Below are 23,342 nucleotides of genomic sequence, written 5' to 3' on the forward strand. Positions count from 1 at the left end.
TCCACTCAGTTTGGGGGCCCTCTCAAAGTGTGGGCCTGCGACAAACTGTCCCTTTTGCCCCTCACACCTGGCAGCTCTGCTTGATTCTGCATAGCACAGGAGCGACATGCTACATGATAAAATATTAGCGGTACACCACTGACAAAATGGCATGCAAGCATGCTGCACACAGCACTACCCTACAAAGTATATGCACAAATAGCTTGACAATCACACCACATACAGCAAATGCAACCGACACAAAGCAGATTGTACTCCCCAGCTGAGTGGAGTTAGGAAGAAGGGGAACCCTACACACATTATAATGACAACCTGACGGCTTGGCCTAGAGCCCTGTAACCAGACCCAAACCCTACAGGACCTGACTACAACTGTCAGGTTGGAATGACCTCTTTGGGTCAGGGTCAGCTGTCCTGCTCCTGACACCTGTGGAGCTGGCGTAGGGGTGACTGTGTGCCCCACTCCTGCTGGCCACTGCCACCTCGCTGTGTTATGTGCACTGTGGAGTGAGTGTGTTAAGGCAACGCAATGCCTCTGACTGCACAACACACACAGCTGAGCAGGGGGCGGGGGCCAGCAGGAGCAGGGCACACAGCTGCCAGCATGGATAACATATATATCCTGAAACCTACAGACCTCTCCCAGAAAACTAATGGATTTTACTGTTCAGCGCACACACACACACTTTCTGCAACACAGCCATGCCTTGGACACATCCGGACCAGCAGCCTAGGGCTTGTCCATTCTATTCCTGAATAACTCCATGTGTGGACACTGTTATTCCAGAATAACTTCTATGTATACAAGCCCTTATGCAAAGCCAGCTTGTGCTAACCTGAAGCGAAGCAGAAAGATTTTAAGCAATCTCACTGTACCTCAAAGGAAACAGAAGTCAGCAGATCACTCTGCTGTAAAACGAAGGGATCCAAGTCAAACAGGCTTTTTCCCCCAGAGGTGAGAAAGGCTAGGTCAATGGTCCCCAACCTGTGCCCGCGGGGTCTTTCAAAGTGGCCCGTCACTCCCCTCCTGCTGGCTGCAGAAGGGAGCTGGCCACCTAAGGACCCTGGCAGAACATGTTGCTGCAAGACTACAAGGCCAGGGCAGGCTCCTTGCTGCAGCCAAGGGGATGGGAATCTAGATCAGTGCTTCCCTCCCCCTGGCTGTAGCAGAGAGCATGGCAAAGCACTCCACCTGGGTTCATAGGCACTGGGTTCCTTGCTGGAGCCAGAAGGAGGGGAACACTGATCTCCAGAAGGGAGCCACTGCCTAGGGGCCCAGGTGGAGCACACGGGGCTACAGGATGCATGCGGTTTCCCTGCTGCAGCCGGGGGAAGGGAGATGAGTGAGGAGGCAGCCTCCTCACTGAACTTCCGTCTGGCTGCAGTTGGGGATGGGGGGGGGAGGGGAGGGGAGGGCTGCTGGCAGAGACTGGTGGCCCTTCAGGATTGTAAAAATTATATCTGTGGCCCTCGAGCCAAAAAGGTTGGGAACCACTGGGCTAGGTCAAGGTTTCATCGTTCTTTTCAGGCTGCAAGATCCTGATTTAAAAATCTTATTCCACATGCCTGCTCACTGGTAACAGAAGCCTTGAGATATTTTACATTTCATTGAAATCTGTTCTCTTAGCGCTCCACCCCTACCAGGGTTGGATGTGTGGGTGGCTGTGTGTGCAATCTTTATAAAAAGTCTTTATGCAAGGTCATTTGTTTAAATTAAATTTTGAAAATATGTAAAAATAGATCCAGCTAACTAGTGAATATGCTCAGCCATTTAAATGAGAGAGAGCCCAGAGATAAGGCAGCGCTGTGTCTATTATGGCACCAGCTCATTTAATCTCTGCTATTACCATTTAAGGCACAAGATGCAGGGAAGAAAAAATCCCAAAGAATCCAAACTCAAGGTCATCCTCTTCCACCTATCTTACTCCTAACTCTGCATCCTCATGCTTTTTTCCCTCTCTTCCCAATTCCTGTTTCTGTCTCCTCCATCTCTGCCTGCTTCTCTCTTTCCTTTCTCCGTCTTCTTCTTGCCTGTTCCTCTGTAACACTGTCCATTTCTTGGGTACAGTTATCATTTGTATTGCAGCTGCACCTAGGAACGCGAGTTACCTCGACTCAACTAGGCACCATACTGACACAGAACAAGAAGATGGTCCCTGTCCCAAAGAGCTTACAACCTAAATTACTACTTTCCTCAGTCTCCCTCCATCAGTGTGTCCTTGGATATCTCTACACAGCAGACTGAAGTCGATTTACTTTAAATTGACTCTCACCCACCGAATTTTAGAAGTCGCAGGAGTGTGATCACATCACGCTCCTTGTGTCAGGCTCTTGCGTCCCCACTCACCACACTTGGGTCGACATTCAAAGCAATGTGCCGTGGGTAGCTATCCCACAGTGCAACTAGCCGTAAAGGCTTTTGGGAAGCTTGTCGTCCTCCCATGATGCAACCTGCTCCCTCCCCCTCCCTTCAAACTACAAACGCTTTTTTGCGCCATTTTTCTATGCCACGTGTACACTGTTGCCGGAGAGACATGGAGCCCACTCACTGCACTCTCATTGTGAGCATCACAAATACCTCATGGCTTATCCTGCAGTATTTTCAAGGCAAAAGAGCAGCTGCAGCATGGAAAATAACGATGTTACTGAGGCCGCCCTGCTACAAGCCATAGAGTGGAACAGTTCCCGTTTGCTGCAGACTGTCACGCATCATCTTCAGTCCGTGGAGCGCCAGTTCTGGTCCCGGGAAACAAGCACAGATTGGTGGGATCGCATCATTATGAAGGTGTGGGATGATGAGCAGTGGCTGCAGAACTTTCATATGAGAAAGGCCACTTTCTTTGAACTTTGTGCAGAGCTGTCCCAAGCCCTGAAGCACGTGAATACTTGCTCGAGACCAGCTCTGACAGCGGAGAAGCGAGTGGCCATCTCTCTGTGGAAGCTGGCAACCCCAGACTACTACCGGTCAGTTGGGAATCAATTCGGAGTCGGTAAATCCACCTTTGGAGCTGCTGTGATGCAAGTGTGCAGGGCCATCAATAGGCTTCTGACACAGAGCTGAGGGTCTGGAGGATGTCCTTGTCTGAAAAACTAGACATGGACATGGAACACACATGATCTGCACAGAGTACATGAACCGGACGGGATACTTCTCAATGGTGTTGCAGACCCTTGTGGATCACAGGAGATGTTTCACCAATGTGACCCATTGTGATGGGGGGAAAAGGAGGATAACTTAACATTGTAAAGTGTCACTGTGCAAGCAACTGTGGATGTGTGCATTTCTTAAAGGAGACATCGCATCTTCTGCTCGCCTCCACCGGTGTGGAGTGCAGCACATACTGCACCCTGTTCAGTCTCCTTTTAGATTGCTTGGGGGTGGGGGCTGATAAAGCAGTAGGCAACGGAGCATTTTGGAGGGGCTGCAGAGGGAGTCTGTCCTGCCACTGCTCTTCCTGGAGCTCTACCAGATACCTCAGCATGTCAGACTGATCCCTTACAATATGCAACATCTCCTGCTGTGTATCATGCTGCTGCTCCTGTGCAGATCTCCTGTGTTCCATGTCCAGTTTTTCAGACAAGATCATCCTCCAGACATGGTAAGCAAAGGACCCTTGCATCGGTTATAAAGAAGCTTCATTAGCACTAAAATCCACAATCGACACTTGAAGAAGGAGAGGGATCACCATGCTCCCCTGTAATATGCCAAAGACCGGTTTGGGAGGAGGTGGGCAGAATAGATTAGAGAACACTGCGGTTGAATTGTAGTGGCAGAAAACATACGGCAACCAGTGTCCCAACCCATAATGCCCATTGCAACAGTACTAGGACTAGGAATAGTCTTGGGGAAGCGACAAAGGACCCCGTCCACAGCAGAGGAATAAAACAGAGCAACTGTATTGGGCACTTTAAACTTGAACCATCTTCCAGAGGTGACCATGTGTGATATCAGTCTCCTGAGGGTAACGCAGGTGGAAAGGGAAGATTTGCTGCAATCATTGGGGTATAGGCCTGGCCCTTATGCTGCTATGCTGTGTTCCGTGATGATGCCTGCTCATTTAATAGCAGAGCGGCAGGGAAAAGTATCCTCCATGGCAGAAGAAATAAGGCTGCCCTTCCCAGAAACCTTCTGCAAAGATTAACAGATTACCTACATGAAAGTTTCCTTGAGATATCCACAGTGGATTCTCAGAGCATACCCCTGCACATAAATAGTCTGTTCCAGAAGTAACCATCTACTGAAGTTTGCCACCATACAGTAAGACCCTCCCCTCAAAAACACAAACTCCTTTTAAGAAGCTGGACTGGGGACATAACTGCAAAAACAAGATTTGCCACACACGCTCACTAGACATGCCTTCCCCTGCATCTTGATCAGTCCCGTTGTCTTGTGTGTGGCTGGACAGCTCTGGGGTAACGAACAGGTCCTGGCTCTCAGGGAGAATGGATACCCCACTGTCCTGCACCCTGTTCTCCTCATCCTCCTCGTCCACAGAGTCCTCCTCATTCATCCTGGACTGGGATTCTTCGGATGTATTGATGCTATGTGGTGGCACAGTGGCACAATTCTCTGCCAAGAATTGCATGCAGCTCCTCGTAAAAGTGGCACATTTTGGGCGAGGAGCCAGAACAGCTGGTTAGCTTCCCTAGTTTTCTGATAAGCCTGCCTCAGCTGCGCATCCCTGTTGTGCCCCTTCTCCAACACGCCGCAAGATATCTTCTCGTATATATCTAAATTTCTTTTGGTGGCTTGGAGCTGAGCCAGAACAGACTCTTCACCCTACAGACCGATGAGATCCAAGATCTCTGGTCGACTCCAAGCTGGAGCGCGTTTGGGCCATGCAGTCACCACGAGCAGTTCAGTTACAAAGCTCTCTCCATGCTGTCTAAACCGGAAACGGAAATTCAAAATTTCATGGGGCTTGAGGGGAAGAGCTATTTCCTGCGTACATGGCCACATTACAGCAGAGCAAGAATGTCCAGAGCGATCACAACAGGGCATTATAGGATACCTCCCAGAGGCCAATGGTGTCGATTTACATTGTGCTCTGCCTACACTGACGCAACTCCGACCTATGGAATTCGAATTCAGCGCTATGCTACTTGGAGAGGTGGGTTTTTTTAGGTCGACTTTTACTGCGCTTTAAATTGACAGAACTTACATGCCAGTGGAGACACATACTTTGGGGGTCGATGTAAGCGGCGTTATATCGACCTCCACCGCCAGTGTAGACCAGGCCCTTGTCTTTTCTTTCATGTGTCACTTCCCATTAACCCTTCAGTGCAGTCCCTGCTCTTTGCTGCTTCACCAACTCCCTGCTTGAAATTATTCAGAACACGCAAGAGGAAAGGTCAAGAATCATTTAGGTGAAAGGTTTTATTAAACCCAGAAGGAAAGTTTCACCTCCTGGAGTCTGCCTCAGCTGACTTGCAGATCATCAGCTGAACTTCATGTATGTTACTCTTAATCTCAGCAACACCCTAGGGTGGTTCATCCATGAATTTTTAATTCTAAAGCAGGTTGTCTCTAAATGTTTGAGGCTACTTTTCATTTCCTGTCTCCCCAACACAGAGCTAATAAAAAAAATTTAATAGACAGTTCCAGAGGTGAATCTCTCCACACCATCATCAAATAAAAGTCTCTATTCCAGGCTTGCAGTGACACCAATTCCTTTCATAACATCAGCCCTGCTGCAGCCTTTTAGATAAAAAACTACTTTTAAAAAATGCCACTGATTCCTGAAAGGGGAACTGGAATGGAAAAAGCATGTGGTTAAACTGCAATCATCTGGGCTGCAAAATAAGCATGGTTTCTGTAAATGACCTAGTTAGAAATGGAAAGTAGAGGTAGTTGAGGGGGGAGGGGCGGAAGGCTCCACATCTATCTCAAATTGAATCAGCATTGCAGCCTGAACTTGCATACAGAACTTTTGGTTTCACTTCCCCATCCAGCTGTGCTCACTGGCATCCATGGTAAATATCCTTCTGATGGACCCTAGCTACTTCAGGTTCTGAACCACCTGGCCTGGTCAATTGTAGATGACAGGCTTAAGGTATTAGAGAAGATGTCATCTCCCCTTTCCATGCATATTCTGTCCCACATTTTATACAATTAGCTTGAAAACCAAGCCTGTCAGATCAGGTTGATAATTCTTTTGGGAATGTGCTCCTGCATTGCTTAAGGGGGGAACAGGGCAGTAAGGTTCTCACAGCTAGCGGGTCTCTGGCCTTTCTACTGTGTCATATGTCACAATAACGAGTGTCACACCAAAAGGAGAGAGGACAGCTTGTTCTTTTGTATTAGCTTCTCCCTCAGGTTGTGCAGGGGGTGGAAGATGGTTGGAGTCATATCAGATATGCATCTCACAATGGCATTTCCACTCCCCCGTCACTTTGATGCAGTACGTGTAGGAAACAAGTGGTCCTAAGTGACCCCTCCCTCTCCCAAGGAAATAAAAAAAGAACAATGGGGAGGATTGCCCAGGAGCCAGGTGCATGTGTTATAGTGAAGTCTATCCATCTGAGATGCAGAGAGAGAGAGAATAGGAACAATAAGAATTGCAAGACTGCATCAGACCAATTGTTCATCTTGTTCAGAATCCTGTCTCCATCATGGCCAGCACCAGCTATTGTACTTCAAAGAATGGTGCAAGAAGCCCTGCAATATACAGTTATGGAATAACCTGTGCACAGGCAAAGTTTCTTCCTGACCTCCAAGAGTAGAGGTTGGCTTATGCCCTGGAGCATGAGAGGTTATATCCCTTTCTTGTCCAAAACTCTTGCTGTTTTTTAATCTTTAGTATTAGAGCTCTGAGCATTTTTATTATCTGTATAAATGCCCAATTCTTTGTTTGTAATCCTGCACTAAACTCCAATGGCTATAAGGCAGAAGGGGGCAGGAAGACTGGGAGATGCAAGGTCCTGTGCAATAAACCCTGGAAACAAGTAAAATGCTACTGGTCGACTCCGAGAACATACCAGTAACATATCAGTGATCAGCAAGAATCAGATATGCCACAGTGCTGTTCAACAGTATAGTGGGAGAGTGTAATAATAATACTCGTGCTGTGAGTATCTAATGGGGAGACACCAATGTGAGTACATACTGGTGATCATCTACACTATAGCACGGCAATGCAATAACCAATTGCACATGGATTATGTGATGTCAGCTGCAGTGTGGAAGCATAACAATACTGAGTCACTGCAGAGCTGTGAAAACATGATGCACTGTAATGTGGGTGAATACTTAGAGACTGCATTACTGGGGTGAAAAGGTGACAACTATACAGCAGGAACAATTACAGCGAGGTACTGTGTGCAAAAGTAGCACAACAAGACACCATGCTGTCACATTCGGTGTGCATGAAGTGATTTTGCATTGCACTCAATTTCATACCGCATCTCTGATCCAAAGCATGGTGAAAGGATAACTGAAGGACACAGAAGCCAGACAAAAAAAACTATTGCTCAAGACCAAACAATTGTGTCAGCCACAGGTGATATTAAGTAGGAAGAATCTATCAGGCTCCCATGAAGAAGAGAAGAGGTATCAGCTCTAAAGAAAGTGTGAGATGCAAATCAAAATGCTCAAGAGGAGTTAGGGGGAGATTACAGTCTAGTCTGATGGTGGTGATAACCATTTCAATCCACCAGTTACTTATAGCCCCCATTACTAGTGTTCAAGCAACTCACAATCTTTAATGTATTTATCCTCAACATCCGTGAGGCAGGGCAGTGCTTTAATCCCCATGTGACAGATGGGAAACTGAAGCTCAGAGAGACTAAGTAACTTGCCCAAGGTCACACAGGAATTTTATGGCAGAGCAGTGACTTGAACCCAGGTCTCCCAAGTCCTAGACTAGTGCCCAAACCACCAGACCCCATTCTTCCTCATTAAATACCTTTAAATGCGTATTTAAAATATAGAGCCTAATGATCATGGTCTGACATGTAAAACATGTAGGGCCTGATCCTGCTTCCAAAAAAGAGAAAGCCCAGACTCCAGTTCACTTCAGTAAAATAAACTTTGTTTCATGTTAATTCAAGATATTGAGTGTGATGAAGTCCAGCAGATGTGCATAATAAATAAGTTACTGGTCAAGCACGTAAAGTCAATCTCATCCCTTGAGTCTTTGCCAGTTTGTATGCCTAGTGTTTGATGTTGTTTACATACCAGGAGAAAAGTAGCCTGCCTCAGAGACTACCAGATTGACAAAGTTCATTTAAAAAAAATAAAAACAAAGCCAATTTGGGTTATAGCCATGCAGGAGAAGGTGTCAAGAACTGGTGAATATCTGCCTTCTGTTATTTGTTTTCAATGAGCTTTTAAACTGACTGTAAAAATAAACAAACAATGCTCTCAGTAAGAGCTCTTTACCAGTTTCCAAGGGGAAGAAAATGTTTAATAATAAGTTGGCGTACAGCTTAATCCTATGACAGCAGGTGTTTGGACCAGAAGGGCTGACAAGATCTTAAGTAGAGCAGTGTGACAAGCACGGCTGTGTGTCTTGAATATGGGAAGGCACAATACACACAGTGAGCATATGAATGCATGCAAAGATGACATGAACAAGACTGATGTAACAGTGCAAGGGGAGAATGTGTATTCAGTCTGTGACACACATGAAAGAGCAATATGCACAAGACTGTGTGCATGTGGAAGGATGTATATATGTATGATGTATGAGCACATCCATTCAAGTGCAACTCCCGCATGGTGTGGGTGCATGTAAGCGAGGGTGATAGAATACAATAATACTTTAAATGTATACATCTTTTCGTATCAAGAATTCAAACACACAGTCTGAGTGTGTAGCTATAACCATACCCTTCAGGCAGTGCAAGACTGAGCACAGAATTATCTGTCTTTTTAGACTGACTTTTTTCATGGCAGTTTTATCTTCCTGCCACACTAGAGTCTTTTTAACTGAAACCCAAAGATTTCAGCATATTGTGCACCACAAATTGGTACCCATGATCAAGATAATCAAGACTCAGTTGAAGCACAGAGAACTCATAAGCTAGGCTAAGAGCCACAAGAGGAGTAGGATGGAGTATGTGGTCACAATTTATGTTAAGGGCACATTTATAAATAGTTCATAAAGGTTTTAATAAAACATCTATTGGTCATTTTTTAACAGTTAACTGTTACAGAAGTTAGGGTCGAACAGACCAATAGGTTGCTTATAGTCATGGCTTAAAGCCATCTATAATATCTTCCACCGACATGCTTATAACCAACCATAACACATCTCTAATATGCTTATAACATCTACTCGTCTACAATCAATTAAGCTTTATATTTTATAAATGTAACCTTTGCATAAAGCATGACTAAACATACACTAGAAAATATTCCCTGCAAATTAATCAGGTTTTGCATCCTTCCAAGTGCACCAAAAACTATACATTTTCTGTTGGAGATGGTGACATCTACTATAGGTTTCAGCCTCTGACAGAGTTTCTTCAAGGCTCTTGTTGGTTGGATACTAGAGATGGAGGCAAAAAAATGTAACAAATAATTTGATGAGTTCTGTCTTTTTTTTTGTTTGAATTATGCATGATCTGCCTTATGGTAGTTTGCATAGACTACTTTCTACAAATATTTTTTAAGCTATGTAGCTCATTAATGAGCAGTTCACTGTTGGTATTTGAGCTTTGTGATTGGTCATCCAAGTCACAGTAGGTTTCTGTTCCTCAATTAGGTGTACATAAGCAGCTTTTCTTTGTGAGACCTAATGGTCAGTATTTTTTTACATGTGTTTTTCTAAGAATTATCCCCAGTATTTGTTTAAATTTATCCATTTCCACAAATGTTCTCAACAGCAAGCTTGCTAGCCAGACTAGACAGTCAAACTTGTTTACAAATCTGAACAAATATTCCTAAAAAATGCTTTTTGCAATATTTGCCTACCTTATCTCACTGCTTCTGTACATACTTCCCCCCCCCCCACTCCGTCCTCCCCATCTTCTCTTAGCTTACTGACCCATAGTAACTCTCTTCTCCCTGAGAACTGTGCTAACACAGTCTCTCTGGTCAACAGTGGGGATATCATCTAGCCACAATGAGTGGTGCTCCTGGCATTGATGCTCTGAGCTAAGGTGAGGATTCTCAAAGTTTTTTATGGTGAGCACCATCTCTTAATAAGGAGACTGTCTTGTGGACATCTCCCCTCCCAGTCATAATTATGCAGAATATCTCCTCTCCCTTCATGATCACACCACCAACCAGAGGCAGCTACTGCAACTGTTTATGTGGAAATTTATTGGGAAAGCATTTTAAGGAGAGTCAGCAGTTGGGCACAAGGAAAAGATCCAAACCTATGCAACCTGTCAGCTTCCCATGAAGCACAGATGACACAGCAAGGAAACTATTGCACTAAGGGATGCTTCGGTCACACAAGCGATAGGATCTGAGGTGTGAGGATTTCACACACTGGAATGAAGCTGAACAGGGTGTCTCTCTGTCACCTGCACATTCTTTTAGGGGTCATCCATTATGTGGTGCTCTGCATTAAAGATTGAGAAGGGCTTTGAGATCAACTGATGAAAACCACTCCACATAAGAGCTATGTATTATTATTAATTGTACTTCTTTCTGGCGCTTTTAAGACAATTAAGATCCCTTGAACCTACCTCACCTCTCAGCTCCAAGGAGTGGACTGAAATTAGCAACTAATTCTAATGGTGGAGTAATTTGGATATTTATAGAAAAAAATCAATGTTGAAGAGAAAAAGCAGCATGTTCTTTCTAGGGCTGGGCCAAAAATGAAACCACTCACCGATTCCCTGTCCTGCACTTTGTGGTGTGGGGAAGGAATGAATAAATTTAATGGGACTCAGACCTAAATCATTCCTGGGTTTGCACGACCAAATCCACAAGACCCTGTTTTATCCACCCATATCTGTAAGAAATATGGGCACAGACAAAAAAACTTCCACTTATTTTAACTGAAATAAACCAAAGTTTTCAGGAGTTTAGCCAAGACCCAGATCTGAACAGCCATTCTCATTATACATAGTATATAAAATATTGAGAGTGGAGCAAATAATTTCACAGCAATCATTTACTTGTTGAATTTAACTTCTTTTTCTGTTTGGGAAATGTTAATAATCACAGCATGGTAACAATCACAATCTATTTCCTCTTATTAACTCCATGATTTTTAATTGTATTTATTTTAGGAAGTTTTTTTGCGTTTTGTTTGTTTTTTACTTTATGGGTTATTTGCAAATTGTTTGATGAGACTATTTAATACTTGGTATGCCAAACAAAAAAGTAGGTTAGCCATGATTGTCACACAAGTCACATGAATATTCTCTTTTCTCTGATTGGATCACTGCATTTATTATAACCAGGATCAGAATTTGAAGCATCCATGGATTCTCTAACAGAGCTACCAAACCTCATGCCAGTACCCTGACACAGAGGCAATTAAATAAGCTAGGCAAAGATGTGACCAGACATTCATCATGCTGTGTGAATGTGACAAAAGGAGGCTAATTTAAACACTGCATTCAGCTGATAAAATGTACAGCAATCTAATTTTATTAGTAATGATGCCTTTGATAAAGGCCCATATGTACCAGAAAAAATGGTTTAATGTTTTCTGAAATCCCTAAGCCTGTTTGTTAGAGTTGGTTGAAATTTTCTGAATTTCAGTGTTTTGACACAAATTTGAATTAAATTTTCAAATTGGGATTGGTTAAAAAGAAAGAAATTTTTATTAAATTTCCACAAAACTGTTCCTGTTGTTAACCAAAGTCTAAGGAAGGCAATTTTTTTTTTTTTAATTTTGAAATTTCTATGAAAATTTTAAATGGAGTGTCAAATTCTGGAAGAAAAACGGTGAAAAAAAATTGACTAATTTTTTGTGAAATGTTCTCTCTACCTTTGTTCTCTTCTCCCTGAACAGTCTCCACTCACTTACTGTGTTAAATAGCCTTGTCATAAAATATGCCAAGATCATGGTTATTTACTAGTTTAATTTGTTAATTTCATCACAGCCAAAAATGCAAAGCAATTGTATGCGCATGCACAGAACTAACTATGAAAGGTGTGGTCAGATTGTTTTGCGTCTTATTAATTGCTTCTTTGCCAAGGCTCCAATGAAAAGGTTTCGCTAACTTATTGCTCTGCCGCATCAAGTGGTGTCCCTCACATGTTAAGCACACCATTTCCAAGACAAATACTTGAACCCACAGGTTGAATATTTGCGTTCTGTGAGCAAAACTGCAAAAAGTGAGAAACACAAAAAAGGGACATGAGCACAGGAGAGGAAAACTTGATTTTTAAATTTAAGGAAATATGTGGAGGAAGCGTTTTACAGTGTCCAGTAGGTAGGGTGACCAGACGTCCTGACTTTGTGTAATATAGGACCCTTTATCCCCCCTCTTATGACCCTATTGCTCCTCTTCCCCAACACAATTTTTCACACTTGCTATCCGGTCACTGTACCAACAGATCTACAGAATATGCTGTGTTAGGAGAGATGCTGGTATATGAAAATGTAGAACATTCTGCATACACTCACACATGTTCCATCATTCTGTTATATGTAGCATGTTAACAGGGGGCCTATCACAAAGACACCTAAACATGGTACATCAGAGCAGATGAGAAGAACCAACCCAACCCCTTCAAAAATACAAGCAGATCTTTCCCATCACAACCTTTTCAACAGTCCATGTTAATAGCTTTACTAGTCACTTCTTGTAACTTTGATGATCCACATATATAGTGTATGAGGCAATAAAACTCCCCAACAAGGACACTTCACAGCACATAGTGTCACAGATTACCACCAAAAGGAGCGATACTTTTCTCATAAGAGACCAACCTGGCAAGTTACCCACCTGCTTTCATGACAATGGACCAAATCCAATCCCTGGTGTCAAGCCCACTGACTGCAGTGATTTACACCAGGACTCAATTTGGCCCATCATGTTTTCAGGAGGCTGACTGGAAGGATTTGAAAGTAATGCTGAGAGTCTTACCTGGTTCTACTCTGAAAGGCACTCATTCATTCAGACAGTCGGGGGAAGTCCTGTCAAAGCTGCCGATATCAACTCCTCACAGCTGCATCCCCAGAGTCAAATCCCACCCTGTGAAGAGGAGAGGACCCCCCATCCAGAGGAAGAGATGAGTTTTGGAGTGGCAAGGAGGGGGATCCTTCACTGTAGCCAGACACCGGATTCTGAGATTTAGGCTCAACCTGCCAGCTGGTGAATGGAAATGAGCTGTTGTTCCACACTCCTTCTCTCACATACTGTAACACAGACCACCACTCACTGCCAAGAAAATACTCTGCCTGCACAAGAGCTGTTCATTTCGTTAACCCTCTGCTGGCTGTAGGGAAGGAGCTCTCCTCTCTCTTAAGGAGGTCTTCATTCCACTGTGCTTCCCAATGCATCCTCTCAGCACAGCTGGCTAGGAATCTCTCTCCTCTCCCAGATGATGTGGATTTGGTGATGTAACCTAAGAAAATAAAGAGATTTTAAAGGAATTAGATAAAGACTGGTTTTTATTTTTAAAACAGCTCTGCTGTGCAAACTTAGAGCAAAAGCTGATAGCATCAGCATGAGAGGCTATTGTGCTAACAGCTGAATCCTCACATTTGTATCTAGCACTCTGGGATGCGGGTGGAAAGTAGGAGGTGGTTGAATCCAGTTAGGGAGTCGTTCAGGTGTGTACAACATTTGCTTCATTTAACAGATTGGTTTGGGAAGGGTCAGGCTTCTCCTATTTGCTGCCAGAATGTACTGATTTGGGGGTGGGGGTCGTTGAGTGCAAGTAATGGAAAGGCTGGGTGATAGGATGATAGGTACATGAGAAGAGTGCCTAGATGGTGTGGTGATGGGTGAAATACAGAAGACAGACAGGTACAGAGATAAAGCAGATTCAGGAGTTCTATTTTTTCCAGCATACAGTCATCTCTTTACCTATAAATTGTGCATGAACAAGCTCATATTCCTACTATCGTGCCCTCTGTCCCCAATCACACCATCTGTTTGTTCACCCTCCTGTTGCACCTTGCCTTAATTTACAGACTATGGGCTGTGATTTTCAAAAGCTTCCTGGGGGATTTGGACACCAACTTTCCATTACTTTTAAATTGGCTGTCCAATACGCTAGGTAATTTTAAAACTCTCAGCCGTCTGGATCTGTCCTTTATCATAAGTCTGAACAGCACCTGGCAAAAGAGTGCTCCAATCTGGTTGGGGTCATTAAGTGCCACTGTAACACTAATAATTGGTTTGAAGGGTGTTTGCCAAAATATCATGGGTTTTTAGGGGCTTGATGTTTTTCATCCATGTACCTTCCTCTTACTCTGCCCCTCAACCCACACCCCACAACATCCCTTGCACATCAGAACTGCTGAGCCTAATGCAGAGAGATGAACAAGTTTAACATCCTCATCCACAGTTTCCAGAAATCTCACTGGTTCCCACTGCCTAACAACAAAAGATAAACATCTGGCATGAGTGTGTGGTTCTAATAAACCCCTAATAAAAAGAGCTGTGCAAAAACCATATCTACAAGTGCACACACTCTGCTCTGATGCTGAGAAAGAGGAACAGATTCTTTCCCATTCCTGTCTCCCACAGGTGAAGAAGATCTTTACACGCTTCCCATTTGCAGCCTATTATTTTCAGCCATCTTCTCAACCACATTTTTCAACACAACCCTGTCACACTCACATATTGAAATATTAAATAGGTTCCCACCAGAGAGGGAACCAGTATCCTAGATTGATATTTTAACTACATTCTGCTATGAGGTTTTCCCTCTATAAAATTCAAAATATTTAATCTACTAAGAATAAGACTGGGCCTTAGCACGAAGGCCTAAGAGGAAGGATAGTCCAGTGGTCAGGGCACTAGCCTGACTTTGGGAAACCTATGGTTTAAGTCCCTGCTCTGCCACAGATTCCTTGTGTGACTTTGGGCAAGTCACTTAGGAAACTGAGGCACAGAGGGGCTGTATATTAAATGGGGATAATAGTGCTTCGCTGTTTCTACATCACAGGAGTGTTGTGAAGAAAAAGCCATTAAAGATTGCAAGGTGCTCAGATTCTATTGTAATGAGAGCCAGGGAAGTACTTAGGTTGGATAGCTAGCTAGATAAGGCCCACTAGCAGGAAAATATATCCCAGCTTCTGCCAATGGATCCCTTTCCCTTAGGTTAGAGCTGGTCTGCCCATAAACTCGTCTTCAAATACTTTGAAAGACATCATAGAACAAGCAATGTACCCTGAGAATTCCTGTATAATTTTTAAGTGAAGCTCTGACAGTCCCTAAGCAAACAGGAACAGCAGATTAAATAGTCTAAAATATCCCATTCTTCTCTCTCTAATTAGTGTACCCAGCATCTCTGCCATTGCTGAAGTCAACCTACACATGTTTTCTCCAACTTCTAGGATCATCTTTAGATTGTGCATTAAACATCAGTGATTCCTTATTTTCTCGCCAATTCTTCATCATCAGAAAACATCATGTATGGCAGAAAATAAGACTTTTTACTTCTCTTATATCCAATATTTGGGGCATGTGATACATTACTTTGTCCCCATCAGCAAATGACTGATTTAATACACACTGCGTGTTACAGCTATATATGAAAATCAATCAGAATTTATACATTGTACATAGGGTGTGACAGTTTGGGAAATCTGTCTTTCTTTCAGATCTACTCATGAAAGTACTAGATAAAAGCCAATATCACTGCCTTCGTCCTTCACAGGATTAGAGCAGGGAGGCGTGGAGCCAAGCACCTGGGTTCTGTTCCCAAGTCTGCCACTGAGTCACTGTGAAACCCAGCCTTGGACAAGTGTCATCCTCTCTTTGTCTGTGACATATGTAGGCTACTGTTTACCTAACTCAAAGAGGTATTCCAAAGTTTCATTCATTAATGAATATTTGTAAAGCTTGTTGAGATCACTGACTGAAAGACAGCTATGGAGAGGACAAAGCATCAGTAGCATTATCCATTCTGTGTTGACTAACAGCAGTACTTTGCCAACACAAGACAAGAGTAAGATCACTGTGCCATTGTTGCTCTCCTTCAGCCCCCTTTCCTTTGGTGAAAGGATGACTAACACTTTGCTGCCACACATGGCTATTCCCAGAAATCAGTACCTGATTATTCTGCATCTGCTGGGAAAGCACAAGCTCTCCACAGGGTGTAAAAATAAAACCTAGACAAGACTGAATTCACGACTCCTTTCCTAACAGGAGAGCTCCTGGCAGTCAGAGTGCTCTCCAGCAGCTCCTGTCTGCCCGCATGGCTGCTGGCATGGGAAGAGTCAAGCTTTAAATATTAGACTTTTCTGTCCTCTGCATTTACAGAGACACAGTTTACATAAAGCAGTGTCCTGGTATTTTATCCATAAGATCTGATTATTTAATGTTACCTCTGAAATAAAAAGCTCCACACATTACCTCAGGAACATTTATTTTCAGAACCAAAGTGAGGGCACCACAAAATTGACTATGGTTACTTCAGGCAAAATGTAAATAAATCTATCATGCTTTTTTTAGCAGCCCTCTGACCTCCTCTGTACTGTGTGTCCTTGAAACAAGGCTCCCCACATCCAGCCATAGCCTGACACTCCCCATTAGGAAAGTCCAATGACCTGGTGGTGGTAGTTCTTTATTCTGCTAGAAAAGGGAACCAGGTGCATTTCACCTCTGAAAGGACAGGAGGTCACCTATTCCTCATCTGTGGTCTACCTGGGCAATCAGAGTGTGCCATTACTGTGTGCAGGAGGCAGTTAGTACTGTCTGGTGACTGCAGCACCAGCCTGGGAGACTGAGAAATAGGCAGAGGAGAAAACCAGGATGTGAGATCTTCAGAGATCAACAATGAAAAAATTATGGCAATGGGAGTCTGTGCCTTCAAGAGGAACCCCCGCAATACCACAAAACATTCTTTCCTTCCTATCTCCATCAACAGTCACATGATCTCCCAGTGCAGAGTACTATTTGCATCACTGTACACAGATAACACACATAATGGGTGCATTATAAATACCTAGATGCACCATATGTGTCTTGATTCCATTTGAGTCATATCAATGACCGGAATTATACATACAGGAAAGCTGTCAGGAGATGGCTATATTAAGTGCCCTTCCCTAGATGATGTTAATGTGTTACGCATGTTTTAGACACCCAAAATCAGGGAGTGAATCCGTGGGCAGGAAAGACTGCCCTATTTAGAAGTCGAGTTCCATCAGTCCTAGCATAGACTCCCAGAGCAGCACTCCTGACTTTGAAGCAATAGGATTGAAACTGCATGGATACAAATATCCTAGCCAAAAAAAGTAGACTCTGTTCACTGTGCCTGATGGGAATGACACAGTAACTTTCCTAGATAGGAGAGAGCTTATGAGAGAGACTTAACAGATGAAAGGTCAATATCAAAGGTCAATAGGAAGAGAGTGCAGACACCCTAATGACGATCATATTTGTCATGCAATTGGAGACTATTTTTTGCTCATTTTCTCTTCTAATTCTAATACTGATATCCCCCAGGAACAGAGGAGCTTGGCAGATATAGCCAACAGTGCAATTTTATTTCCCACAGAAGAAAATTATCAGAAAGTTACTCCATTCTTTGTGCAGCAAGGGAATTTGATCTCAAAGCCCCAAGAAAACACTGAGGGAGAGAAAGGGTTGATGGAGCTCAGCTAATGAGGAAGGTAAATGCAGCGTGTGAAAGATAGTTGTCTAATCATTGCCTCCAAAAAAAGTTGTCCGCTAGGAATCTGCAACTCATTTTTGCCAGCAGATGTTCTATTTTTGACTCAGGAACAGTAGCTGGAGAGGTTCAAATGGATAACATAATATTTCCCAGGCAGGGAAAAAAGCCAGCTATCACTATGGAAGTAAATCCTAATAGTCATATTTAGCAGCTCAACAGAGCTCTACATTTGCAAAGCACTAAGACAGTTCTCACAAAACCTCTGAGGCAGATAAATATCATCCCAGTTTTATACATGGGCAAAACAAGACACAGAGATTTTAGTGACTTGCCCAAGGCCATACAATCAGTCACTGGCACAACTCCTCGGTTCCTGGCTTCTAGTCCTGTGCTCATTTTATGCTAGATGTGCAGATTTCTGCAAGCACCGTGTTTTTGCTTCATTCACACAATCAGTTAAGACTATGTGTTCATTTCTGTCCCAAACTGAGAAGGGGGAGTAACTGGGAATGAAACACTGTACAATGACATCTAAATCATTCACAACTGTAACAGGCTTTTTTCCAGCCGGGAACCCCTCTGTGGCTTGTGTTTCACAATTCCAAGTGTCAAAATTAAATCGGAGGGATGGAGAGGAGGGGGTCCTTATTCGTTTGCTGGTCCTAGGAGGAGGACAGAAAATCCTGAAGGTAGTTGCAGTTTGGCTTGTTCATCCTGATAGGAAATGCAGCAGTGTGGGTTTGGAGTAATTTGGAGGGGAATCCAACCAACAAGGAATACCAATAGGGAAATGAGAAAAATAGGTTATTTTATAGCCAGCAACAAACCTAAGTAGGAATCGGGCAACTTCTGGTGTTGAATGAGGCAGCTGGAATATAGGATAACACAGTAAACCACATATGAACCTCTAGTAATTTAAATGATCTAGGAAACAAAAGGGGTGGACTAAGTAAATGCATTTATTCATGTCTGAATATTGGTGATATCTTAGCAGAATTTTCAGAAGTCTTCACGATCCATCGCTAACTTCAAGCACTCAACAGCTGACCTTCCACTTAACTGCCACACAGCACCCATCTAGCTCCTTGCTGGTTGTCCCCTACCAAAATGATTCTCCACACCACTCCTTGCATAATAATTTTCTCAAAGTTATTTACATCTCTACACCTAGTGTAACCAAAGTACATAAGTTTGTGTTTACTAATTTCCAACAACGGAGTCTGCTTCTCTCCAATAATATTTCTAACATAGGCATGTGTCTTTTTTCCCCCATCGAGGAGATGATATGCAAGAGTCTTTGCCAGCACCACATTTCAGAAGTTTCCATTTTCTTATCAGCAGCAAATTCCCACAATTCACATCCATATATCTCTATGAAAAAAATATTTTTTTCACCAGTCACACCATCATATATTTCCAAATGCCAATTTTTCCACACTGTTTCAAGGGAGGCCATAACTGAGCGAGCCATCCCTAGTCTTCTTCCAATTCCTTTGGAACAGCCTCTTTGGTTGGATATATATGATCCCAGATAATTAAATTCATCTACTGCCTCTGCTGCTTGTCCTTTAATTGTTGCATTCAGGAATAGTCCATATTCTTCACTAACTGTTTTTACAGACCATCATTTTTTGCATTAGATCAGTGGTTGTAGCAAAAAATGTTGTGGCCATGTCAGATGGTATCAAATGCTTATGAGTAGTCAGTGAAGCACATAACCAAAGGGTGATTGTACTCTGCATTTTTCAGTTGTGTGACAGGTATTTGCTATTTGGTCATATCTACCTCAGCCTTCTCAGAAGTCAGCTTGTTGTGGTAGTTCAGCTTCCATCCTTCGTTTCATGCAATCCTGGATTACTGAGCAGAATTTTTCTCCCGTGCGATATCAGAGAGATGGTATAATAATTACTACATTGTTATGTCTCCTTTCTTTGGTAAGGTCAAAAAAATTCCCTTCATCCAGTCCTCCAGCCAATTTATAGTCATCCATGCATCATTACAAATTTTCCACATAAGATCAGTACCGAATCCACCAATTGTTGTTAACAATTCTGCAGGCATGTTCTCTATTCCTGGTACTTTCCCAGGCTTCATTTTCATAATAGCACAGATCACTTCCTCTGGCAGATTTGAAGGCTCCAGCTCCACTCTCTTTTTGGTCATCCTGTATTATGAACATAAGCACCAGAGGTGAAAAGGCCATTGCCTCCCTCCTGTTTAAAACCTAGCTGGAAGGGAGCATTCCACAACCTGGCTGTCACTTGGGTCCCTGACGTGTGCCCTGAGATGGACCCTTGCCGGCCAGCTATTGAAACCACAGCAGCAGCTCCTCTCAGCACGAGGGCCAGCCAGGTCCGGGAAGGGAGAATGGACCCATGATCCAAGGGCCCATCATCACTTGCCCAGAGGGAGGGTAAAAAGGAGTATGGTTGGTGCGAGTGGGAAGCAGGTCCCCCCACTTTTGCAGTCCTTCAGGCATCCATGAGTGAGAGTCGCTCTGGTGAGGCACAGAGACTGGCACAGTAATATCCTCATCCTCAGTGAAGACTCTGCCCCCATGATCTTTTATTATGTTTGATTGCAACCCCATTTTCTCTCCTTTTCTTGGATCCTGGATATACATTGTGTATCCATCCATCATCATGAAATGACTCCTACCCTTCCAATGCAGCTCCAAGATTCCACATATTTCTATCTTTCCAATTCTTTGGTCACAATGGTGAGCTTTCCATCATACCTGCTCCTTTTGTTCCATGTTCCTACTCTGATCATTTGTTTATGAAAGTTCAAGTCATTCTTTTCCTTGGTGCAAGCATTGGGCGTTGTACTTCCCAAAGTATTTGGTATAGCACCATCATAACCACAAGCTGTACTCAAGGTCCAGCAACTCCTCCTCAGTATATGTCATGAATTCCGGCCTTAAGGAGGGGGGCAGATCATCGTCCAGTGTCTCATATGCATTGCTTTGCCTTTGGTCTAACATAATAGTTCTTGAGGGAGACAGTACAGAGGGTGGTTTCCTATTTCCCTTCCTTTCAGTTTGTGGCTTCCATTGGTTAAATCATGATTCAACGCATCCACCTTTCGATAGCATTTTCTCCATCGAGAGTCCCACTACCCTCCTTAGGTGTTCATCCACCCAAAGGTGATGGCACTTTCTGAGGTTTGCCAAGTTACTTAATTGCCACTCAGCCCCTGGCATTGGCCAGTTTCAGGTTGTACCATCTACTGCTATTACAGTACCAGGCTACAAAGCCTGACCTGAGCCTAGTGGTGGGGAATTGGTACAATACGTAATGTAGTGCTTTGTACAGTTTAGTTTAAAATTAACTAAGCAAATGGGTTCTGCTGTCTTCTTTTTGGAGACTATTCTACAGTCAAACATTTCTCTTGCTCTTAGGAAACTTTTCACAATATTAACCTAAACCTTCCTTTGCTCTATTTCTCTGAATTATTTAGATTTACCCCACTGGGCCATTCTAACCAAGGAGACGACTGGTCAGCTTACTGTAGGATTGAATATACAGCTCATTAGCAAATAAAGGATTTAGAAATATGCTCAGATCCATTAAGGAGTCTGTCAGAGGGTAGCCTTTCCCTTCCACTTACACTCCCTGCTTTGATCAACCTAACTATTCCTTTTTTAGTCTTTTCCTAATTTCATCTTCGTTCTTTCTTCTATGTTTGAAACTAAAAGAAGGCAGACAGTTCACAGCAGAAGGATGTATCTGATTAATTTTGCCTCTCTTCTAATTGCAAATTGTCTGCAAACAGCTTTGGATTTTTCTGACTTCCTTCAATATTCATAACTACTCATCAAATGATTTACATGAATAATTTAAAGACTAAAATTCACTGGCAAGCAATTCACCGGAAGGATTCCATACTTGAAATTCAAAATTAGAGCTCTGGTAGTTAGTTTTAATTGTCTACATAGAGTCACATGATATTGTTTTGTTCCCTGCCTGGCTGTTTCTGGTGTGAATTACTCACAATTACAACTTCATAATTTGCTTTCAGTGAGCTACAGCATCCCACCATTGACATCCTACTTTCTTGGTGTCAGTTTGTAAAGGGAATTAGTCATATAGATAATGAATAACTAAATATCCAAAACATACGTCAGCTTCAATACATCTGTAGCCCAAGAACCAAATAGAAGAAACCTGGAACTCAGCTGCAGAGGAAAAGTAATTCATCTGTGAAAATTTTCTTTATGCAAAGATGACAAAGGGAGAGAAAAAAAACAAACCCCAAATCAACTCTTCCCCATCTAGTTGCTTCCCTTCTCTTTTCATGAGCAGCATATTCCAACTCTTTAACCCTATCAAGCTTCTTATATCAAAAAAGAGGTTTGTAGCCTAAATCTTAGATCTAATAAAACTAGGCTACAACTATTACTGTGCACAGAGGGATTGGGAATAGACACCAAAGCTTTTCAACTCCAGGGTCCCCCATTACAATCTAACTTAGCTTGGTAGGAACCTAAAGTCCTAGCCATACAAAGGCTGTGCATGGACCTTGCAGAAAGGAATTGGTGTCCATTCACAGGTGACCAATTCTCCCCACAGAACCTCATTTGGCCTCTGAGAATTTCAGTAAAGTGAAGCCAAGGACTGAATAATCCACAGAGACTAAAGTACTCTCTGATCCCTGGAGATGGAACCTGAACATCAGGCTTGAAGCACATCTGTAGGGCACAGTGTACAAGGGAAGATTCCACTGTCACCGCCACTGTCCAGGCTGTAGCTGTGCTTTAGATAAACAGGACTTCCATTCCCTGGGCTGCCAATCTAGTACCTTCCATGAGCACTAAATTGACTTTAAAACCGTTCCTTAAATTAGTACTACTGCTCAGACTTCAAAAGGGATCTGCCCTTTAATCCTGTTGGACTCTCTTGATGGATTTTCACTTCCACATAAACTAAATCAGTTGCACTTTTCCCTCCTGCAGTTTACAGACAACCTCAATCATTAGCAGAGCACTAGGACTAAGGGGTGAGGGAAATCATTTAACATACCAAGACATTTTTAAGAAACAGGCACAACATGTTTCCATCTCTGGGTCCCTCTCTGATTTGATGGTTTCCCTTTATTTTCTCCTTATACTGGCAGTTAGAGAAATCTGGTACAGCTACCACCTGGACCTGCAGCTCTTAGCCATGGCCAACAGTTTAATTTTAAAGCACTGTTTAACAGCACACAGCTGAACAAAAACATAGGCCCATCTAGCAAACAAACTTGGAAATACACAACATCCAGTGCACCCCTTGGGCTAGAGTCAGGTCCTTTTTGATTACTGATATTTTCATATGCTCATTAGTTCCAGACCTTCCCCTTTAGAATGGTTTACATTTAAAATTATTTAGAATGGAATTGGGCATCCACATCCTTTAGAAAGCTTTGAAAATCTCAGCCTTAATGCCTGATTAAATTGTGGATTTTCATCTACCATCAAACCCTGGAGTCAAATATAGATCATTCCATCTCCTATTGACCCATGAGGGTTAAAAAGGTCAATTTGGATTCAAGATAAAAATTGAAATTAATTTAAAAAAAAAGTTCCCATCCCGCCAACTCACCTAGTAGTAGTAGTAATAATTATTAGAAATACCAATTCCAACACCACACTGAAC

At 42.9% G+C, this 23,342-nt stretch overlaps 1 protein-coding gene across 2 annotated transcripts in view; it reads right to left on the reverse strand.

The window, feature by feature from the left end:
* GRAMD1B (GRAM domain containing 1B) overlaps nt 1–23,342 on the reverse strand; it is a 237,929-nt gene that overhangs the window by 161,044 nt on the left and 53,543 nt on the right. For both annotated transcript variants that reach the window (XM_067564463.1, XM_067564456.1), the window contains one exon: nt 12,999–13,479. In XM_067564463.1, coding sequence (XP_067420564.1) covers nt 12,999–13,024 — 26 coding nt within the window. In that variant the 5' untranslated portion in view covers nt 13,025–13,479. The remainder of the gene's footprint in view (nt 1–12,998; nt 13,480–23,342) is intronic.

This window comes from Emydura macquarii, unplaced genomic scaffold (assembly GCF_026122565.2).
Source record: "Emydura macquarii macquarii isolate MOO-44397 ecotype Brisbane River unplaced genomic scaffold, CSIRO-AGI_Emac_v2 contig_312, whole genome shotgun sequence".
NCBI classification, from domain to species: domain Eukaryota; kingdom Metazoa; phylum Chordata; order Testudines; family Chelidae; genus Emydura; species Emydura macquarii.